The sequence below is a fragment of the Belonocnema kinseyi genome, chromosome 4 (assembly GCF_010883055.1).
Source record: "Belonocnema kinseyi isolate 2016_QV_RU_SX_M_011 chromosome 4, B_treatae_v1, whole genome shotgun sequence".
In the NCBI taxonomy this organism is placed as follows: Eukaryota; Metazoa; Arthropoda; class Insecta; order Hymenoptera; family Cynipidae; genus Belonocnema; species Belonocnema kinseyi.
Window position 1 is genome coordinate 8,141,821 of NC_046660.1, and position 8,455 is coordinate 8,150,275.

Below are 8,455 nucleotides of genomic sequence, written 5' to 3' on the forward strand. Positions count from 1 at the left end.
ATAGTTCTAGAAATTAATAATTATAGAATATAATTTATAATTTGTTAATTTTTGCCTATACTATACCTCTACTAGAGTTATATAAATTATTCGGACAAAAAATTTCTATAATTATAGAATAAAATCTATAATTTGTTAATTTTCACCTATACTATACCTATACTAAAATTAATTAAATTATTCTTTGAAAAATCGTTCAACACCTAATTTTAAATAGGAAACATTAAAAATTAAAAAATTTCTATAATTATAATCTGATTCTAGAAATTAATAATTATAGAATATAATTATTGAATAAAATCTATATTCTTTAATTTTCAGTTATACTATACCTCTACTAAAATTATATAAATTATTCTGAAAAAAATTTCTATAATTATAATTTAAGTCTATAAATTAATAATTATAGAATATAATTACAGAATAAAATCTATAATTTGTTGATTTTCTCCTATGCTATACATATACTAAAATTAATTAAATTATTCTAGAGAAAAAGTTCAAACTGGAAAAATAAGTTCGATTTTTTTATTTCTCATTGACGATGATAGGTGGAATTCTTATCGTACATTTAACCACATTATTTACAAAAATAATTTATCTGACTCTCACAGAGTACAAAATTTACGATTATAATCGCAGGCTTCACAGGGCAAAATTTTCTCAAAATAAAAGAAAAACTAATCTTTCAAGCACTTCACGGGTCCCTTTCTCCGATTTTGTAAGAAATATTTAGCTAAAGTTTTTTTTATTGCCGATATTGAACTTTTATCAGTTTTCATTTTTATTTACTCTTTTTTTTTCAAACCAATCATTTATAATTTACTAAATAATCAAATTTTAAATGAAACTTTAAAACTAGAGAAAAAAAAATATAAATTATTACCTTACAAAAGACTCATCTGAGTTTTTAGAAAATAGAAAAAAGGGAACTTTTGAAAAACGAGGGTGAAAGATTGCGAAACCTATAATAAATTAAACTCAAATATTATACAATTTTAGGGAAAAATAGAGAAAAAAAAGAAGCAAAACGTCGAGATCAGTTCTTTTAAAATATGATGATGAGAGTGAAGACGCCGTAGAGAAGAACGCACGGATAAGCGATGAGGAGACGCTGCTTGTCCTCGCCGGACATTGCCGAAAATAATCTCGACGCCGAAAGGGAAGCCCAGCCGACGGTGAGCGCCGAAAGAATCAGTCCGATTGGACCTCGGAGCGAGGTGAAAATGGCGAGTCCCGCCAAGCCAACCACAGGCAACAAACAATATCCGAGAACCGAGGCGACTGACGAAAGTGTAATGTTGCCAGCGTTGCTCATCAGCGACTGGAGAATGTACATAAGCAGACAGGAAGTGACTGCGAGGCCGTAGACGTAGCCAAAGTGCGCTTTCGATCCGGCCAGAAGGAGAAAAGCTGCAAGGACGAGGCAGAAGGCGACTGGGCCAGCCAAATCGGAATCCTGCAGGAGGTAGTTCGCATCGTCCGTCTGTCCTCGACGGTGAAACGGATTTAGCACGGCCAGAGTTTTTTGTACAATTCTGTCTGGATCTATACCCAACTCCTCCAAAAGCGGCGGTTCCTCTTCTCCCTCTGTAAAATCACTTGTACCTAGAAATAAATTAATTTTATTTCACTCTCGACCGAAAGCGCATATATTTCCCGGAAATTTGAGGGACGAAAGTGAAATTAGCGGGGCGCAAGCAAAATCAGCGGGGCAAAAGTAAAATTAGCGCGGCGAGAGTAAAATCAGCGGCACGCAAGAAAATTAACGGGGCGCAAGTAAAATTAGCGGGGCGAAATAAAATTAGCGGGGCATAAAAAAAATTAGCGGGGCGCAAGTAAAATTAGCGGGCGCAAGTAAAATCAGCGGGGCGATAGTAAAATTAGCGCGGCGCAAGTAAAATAAGCGGGGCGAAATACAATTATCGGGACACAAGTAAAATCAGCGAGGCGAAAGTAAAATTAGTGTGGCAAAAATAAAATTAGCGAGGCAAAAGTAAAATTAGCGGACGCAAGTAAAATCAGCGGGGCGCAAGAAAATTAACGGGGCGCAAGTGAAATCAGCGGGGCGAAAGTAAAATTAGTGCGGCGCAAGTAAAATTAGCGAGGCGTAAGTAACATTAGCGGGGCGCAAGTAAAATCAGCGGGGCGAAATACAATTATCGGGACACAAGTAAAATTAGTGAGGCGAAAGTAAAATTAGCGAGGCTAATAAATAAATTAATAATTATAGTATATCAGTAATCAGCGGGGCGAAAGTAAAATTAGCGCAGCGCAAGTAAAATTAGCGGAGCGCAAGTAAAATCAGCGAGGCGAAAGTAACATTAGCGGGGCGCAAGTAAAATCAGCGGGGCGAAATACAATTATCGGCTCACAAGTAAAATTAGCGAGGCGAAAGTAAAATTAGCGAGGCTAATAAATAAATTAATAATTATAGTATATCAGTAATCAGCGGGGCGAAAGTAAAATTAGCGCGGCGCAAGTAAAATTAGCGGAGCGCAAGTAAAATCAGCGAGGCGAAAGTAACATTAGCGGGGCGCAAGTAAAATCAGCGGGGCGAAATACAATTATCGGGACACAAGTAAAATCAGCGGGCGAAAGTAAAATTAGCGAGGCAAAAGTAAAATTAGCGGGGCACAAGTAAAATTAGCGGGCGCAAGTAAAATGAGCCGGGCGAAAGTGAAATTAACGAGGCGAAAGTAAAATCAGCTGGCGAAAGTGAAATTAGAGAGGCGAAAGTAGAATCGGCGGGGCGAAAGTAAAATTAACGTGGCGAAAATAAAATTATCGGGGCAAAAGCAAGATTAGCGAGGCGAAAGTAACATTAGCGGGTCGCAAGTAAAATCAGCGAGGCGAAAGTGACATTAGCGGGGCGCAAGTAAAATCAGCGGGGCGAAATACAATTATCGGGACACAAGTAAAATCAGAGGGCGAAAGTAAAATTAGCGAGGCAAAAGTAAAATCAGCGAGGCGAAAGTAAAATTAGCGGGCGAAAGGAAAATGAGCGGGGCGAAAGTGAAATTAACGAAGCGAAAGTAAAATCAGCAGGCAAAAGTGAAATTAGCGGGGCGAAAGTAGAATCAGCGGGGCGAAAGTAAAATTAACGTGGCGAAAATAAAATTATCGGGGCAAAAGTAAGATTAGCGAGGCGAAAGTAACATTAGCGGGTCGCAAGTAAAATCAGCGAGGCGAAAGTAACATTAGCGAGGCGCAAGTAAAATCAGAGAGCGAAAGTAAAATTAGCGAGGCAAAAGTAAAATCAGCGAGGCGAAAGTAAAATTAGCGGGCGAAAGGAAAATGAGCGGGGCGAAAGTAGAATCGGCGGGGCGAAAGTAGAATCGGTGGGGCGAAAGTAAAATTAACGTGGCGAAAATAAAATTATCGGGGCAAAAGTAAGATTAGCGAGGCGAAAGTAACATTAGCGGGTCGCAAGTAAAATCAGCGAGGCGAAAGTAACATTAGCGGGGCGCAAGTAAAATCAGCGGGGCGAAATACAATTATCGGGACACAAGTAAAATCAGAGAGCGAAAGTAAAATTAGCGAGCTAAAAGTAAAATCAGCGAGGCGAAAGTAAAATTAGCGGGCGAAAGTAAAATGAGCGGGACGAAAGTGAAATTAACGAGGCAATTCAAGTTAAATTTAAAAGAAATAAAATGAATTATACAATTTTTTTAAATACAAAATTTCATTAATTTCCGTAAATTTTGAATCAACTTAGAGTCAAAAAATTCTATTAATTTCCGTAAACTTGAAATAAATTTAGAGGAAATTAGAGGTAACCGGGAAAAATTCGATGAAATTCTTTAAAATTCCAGATGAATTTCAAAAAAAAAAACAGATGAATTAATAAAAATTTAAAAATATGAAGAAAACTTTACAGAAATTGATGAAATGTCTAAGAATTCAAGGTGAGATTAACGGAATTTAGTATATATTGAGAAAAGGAACTTTTAAAAATTCAAATGAATTGGAAATTTTTTTTATAATCCAAAAAAAATTGATTGTTTACAATTAAATGTAAGTGAATTTAAAGGAGATTTAAGAAAAGTGAGAAGAATTAGATCAAATTCATTTGAAAAATCTAACTGAATTTAAAAGTGAATACAAAAATATTCAAAAACATTTAAAAAATTCATTGAATTGAGTAAGTTTTAAATGAAATGCGAAGAAAAAAGAATTTAAATCTTTTAAAATATCCTAAAATATTTCAAATCCTTTTAATACTTTTGAAATCCCTTGAAATTTCAATGAAAACTATTTTTTCTGAAAATTTGTCTTTTTGATTGAAAAATTCAAATTTTAGTAATCTTTATTAATTTTTGAACTGAAAATTTAATGTTTCCATTTTTTTAAGATTGATGTTTCTTACTTGAAAATATTCCTTTTTTTAGTGCAAAAAAATAATTGTCTTGGTCGAAATTTCATGTTTGTTGGGTTAAAAATTAAATTTTTGTTGTAAACTCAACACTTTTTAAATTAAAAGTGAAAATTTTTTCATTTTAAATAGTTTAAAAATCTTTAGAAAGCTTCTAATTTTTATTTCAAAATCTTAAAACATCTATATGCTGTTTTACATTTATTCAAATTTTCAATTATTTTTGAAATTTTTTCAGAACTTCTAAATATCTTTTATAATGTTTCGAAATCTATCTCGTTTTTTTTAATCCTGTAAAATGGAAAATTGTTTTGACAATTTTAGAAATCGTTTTCAATCTTTTTGAATATTATCTTCAAATTATTTCTTCAAAATAAAAGACAATTTTCAATTATCGTATGAATAAATAAATGTTTAATTTAAATAAATTTTCAATAGTTTATGAAGTTTTAATCTGGCATTATATTAAATAAACATTTTTTATTAATAATACATTTTTTAAGCAAATAATTATATTTTAAGATTATTTAGTTTTTTTTTTTAAATTGGAAATAGCAGTTTTAGAAATTTTTCCCGGAAAAAAATAAGCAGACATTTATTAAAATAAAATAATTTTTAAAAAATTTGTAAGAAGCGAAGGTCAGAAAAAATTCAATTGCAAAAAACATGGTTAAACTTAATGGTTTTTTTTATGAATTTTAATATTTTTCCTAAAAAATAATGTTTTAAGTTTTCTAAGGATTTTCAAAAGCTTGAAAACAATAAAAAAAGTTTCCATACGAATTTTTAAACTTTTTATTTTGAGAAATTAATTTTAACAGAAGAATGTATTTGATTAAATTAATTCATTAATTATTTTTTATTATTATTTAATTATTTTATTAAATCATGAAGTTCATTCTAAACATTCTTTAAATCAACAGAGCCAAAAATAACAATATAAATAAATTTTTAAATAAAATGATCAAAAAATATAAGTTTTCAACAAAATACATAAATTTTTACGAAATATTTGAATTTTCAATCAAAGGAGACAAATTTTCAACAAAAATGACGAATTTTCAAACAATAAGATTAATTTTTAGACAAAAAGATTAATTTTATACGAAAAATAAAATTTTTCAGCAAAATACATGAATTTTGAACAAGAAAAAAATCAATTTTTCAACAGAAAACGGAAGAGATACATTTTTTGTAAGAAAAAATGCATTTTTGTCTAAAATTATGAATATTTAACTCAAATACTTGAATTTATAACGAAAAAAAATTAACTCTGAACCAACAAGATTAATTTTCAAACAAAAAAATTAATTTTCTACCAAAAAAATTCAACTTTTCAGCAAAATGCACGAATTATAATGAAATTGTTGAATTTTCAATTAGAGGAGACCAATTTTAAACCAAATAGTTGAATTTTGAAATATAATAAAAACAAAATTTTTCAACAGAAAATTTAAAAGTTACATTTTTAGTAGAAAAAAAAAATTAATTTTCATCTTAACAGATAATTTTCAAATCAAATTATGGATTTTTAACCAAAAAGATGAATTTTTAACCAAGAAGATTAATTTTAAAACAAAAAGATTAATTTTCTATCGAAAATATAATTTTTCAGCAAAATACATGATTTTTTTAACGAAATAGATCAATTTTGAGCTGAAAAAAATCAATTTTCAACAGAAAAAGGAAGATACATTTTTGGTAAGAAAAAATTAATTTTTATCTAAAATAATGAATATTTAACTGAAATATTTGATTTTATAACAACAAAAAAATGCATTTTTTACCAATAAGATTAATTTTCTACAAAAAAAAATTCAATTTTTCTGCAAAATACATAAATTATAATTAAATTGTTGAATTTACAATTCGAGAAAAGAAATTTTCAACTAAACATGTTGAGTTTTGAAATACAAAAAAAAACAAAAAAACAAAAAAGATGAATTTTCAAATGAAAAATACAATTTTTCAAACAAAACATACAATTTTACAACAAATTACATGAATTTTAATTTAAAAAAATACAATTTTTCATTACAGAAGACCAATTTTCAAAGAAATAATTGAATTTTGAATTAGAAAAAAAACTAATTTTCAACAGCAAATTGAAGTTATATTTTTAATTTGAAAAAAAATTAGTTTCATCTTAACTGATAATTTTCAACTAAAATGATGAATATTTAACTGGAATACTCGAATTTTTAACCAAACAGATCAAATTTTCAAAGGAAAAATACAATTTTTCAACAAATTACATGAATTTTACTAAAAAAAAAAAGTAAATTTTCCATTAAAGAAGACCAATTTTCAACCAAATAGATCAATTTAAAACTAGAAAAAAAAGTAAATTTCAACAGAAAATGGAAGTTATATTTTTCATTTGAAAAAAAAAATTGATTTCATATTAGCTTATAATTTTCAAATAAAATGAAATTTATACGAAAAAAGATGAATTTTCAAACAAAAAATATTGCATTTCCAACAAAAACAGATTTTTCAGTAAAGAAAAAAAATTTTCTAACCAAATTGTTGAATTTTCAGCCCAAAAAATATTAATTTTCAAAGAAATATGAAATTTATATCAAAAGAAATGAATTTTTAAACCAGAAACAACTTTTAAAGAAAAGAAAAAAAATTTCTTTAATCGAATTGTTTAATTTAAAATAAAAAAAAAAAAAACAATATATAAATTTTTTACACAAATTTAAAATTTCAATCAAGCAGTCGAATTCTCATTCAAAAAAGATTAATTTCCAACTGAAAAATTTCACTTTCAACCAAGAAAGATGAAATTTCTACGAAAAGAGATGAATTTTCAAAACAAAGACGAATTTCCAACCAAGAAATATTTTTCAATAAAGATAGAGGATATGTGTTAATCAAATTTTTGAATTTTCAACCCAAGAAATATGAATGTTCAACAAAATAGATTCATTTTCAAAGAAATAGTTTCATTTTTTACCAAGAAAGAAAAAAAATTTTGTACCGAATTTTTTAATTTTCAACCTAAAATTATAAGCTTTTAAACAAAAAGAGTTTGAATTCAACAAAAAAAAAAACATTTTTAATAAAATACTTTAATCTTGAACGAAAATAAATTAAATTTCATCCAAAAAGTTGCATTTTTTTAGCAAGAAAGATAAAATTTCTACGACAAGCGATGAATTTTCAAATCAAAAAAGAATTTTCAACTGACAAATATTTTTTAGTAAATAATGAAAATTTTTTATACCAAATTGTTGAATTTTCAATTTAAAAAATAGCAATTTTTAACAAAAACTTAAATTTCAATCCAGCAGTTGAATTATCAACCAATAGTGATTAATTTCCAACCAAAAATTTGCGTTTTTAACTAAAAAAGATCAAATTTCTACCAAAATAAATTAATTTTTAAACCAAGAAAATTAAATTTAAGAATCAATGCATTTAAAATTTTATTAAAATTATATAATTTTAAGCAATTTCAAAACATAAACATAACATAAACATAACATTTTATAAACTTAAAACGACGTCAATTAAAAGTTATTTTTATTTTAAATAGTTTAAAAATCCTTAAAATTGTTCAAAATTTTGTTTCAAAATCTTGAAACATTTACATACTGTTTGAATTTTTTTTAAATTTTAAATTATTTTTAAAATTTTTTTCAGAATTTCTAAAAATCTTTTAAAATAATTCCAATTTTTTTTAATCCTGAAAAAATGACCAAATTTCCTTAAAGTCCTGTCAAAATCCTTAAAAATGTTTGAAATTTTTTGTTCGAAATTTGCCAAAATCTATATTCGATTTAAAATTTTTTACTAATTTTGAATTTGTTCAAAACTTGTGAAAATTTCTTCAACTTACTCGGATTTTTTCTGAGAATAACAGGTGTTTAATTGTTATTTATATATTGAAATTCAACAATTTGAGTTACAAATTAAATTTTTTTTATATAGAAAAATTACAATTTTGAAGTTGAAAGTTTAGTTTTTTTGTTTATTTTTGAATATTTAATTCATAATTACTGATTTTAAATGAATATTCAGATATTTATTTATATATTTATAAATATTATAAAAGTTATTAATTTTATTATT

At 27.1% G+C, this 8,455-nt stretch overlaps 1 protein-coding gene across 1 annotated transcript in view; it reads right to left on the minus strand.

Moving 5' to 3' along the window:
- Positions 1–514: 514 nt before the first annotated feature.
- The window catches only part of LOC117171782 (protein YIPF5), a 9,142-nt gene continuing 1,201 nt past the window's right edge, over positions 515–8,455 (minus strand). The window contains exon 2 of the mRNA XM_033359391.1: positions 515–1,608. Within this exon, the coding sequence (XP_033215282.1) occupies positions 1,049–1,608 (560 nt within the window). The 3' untranslated portion in view covers positions 515–1,048. The remainder of the gene's footprint in view (positions 1,609–8,455) is intronic.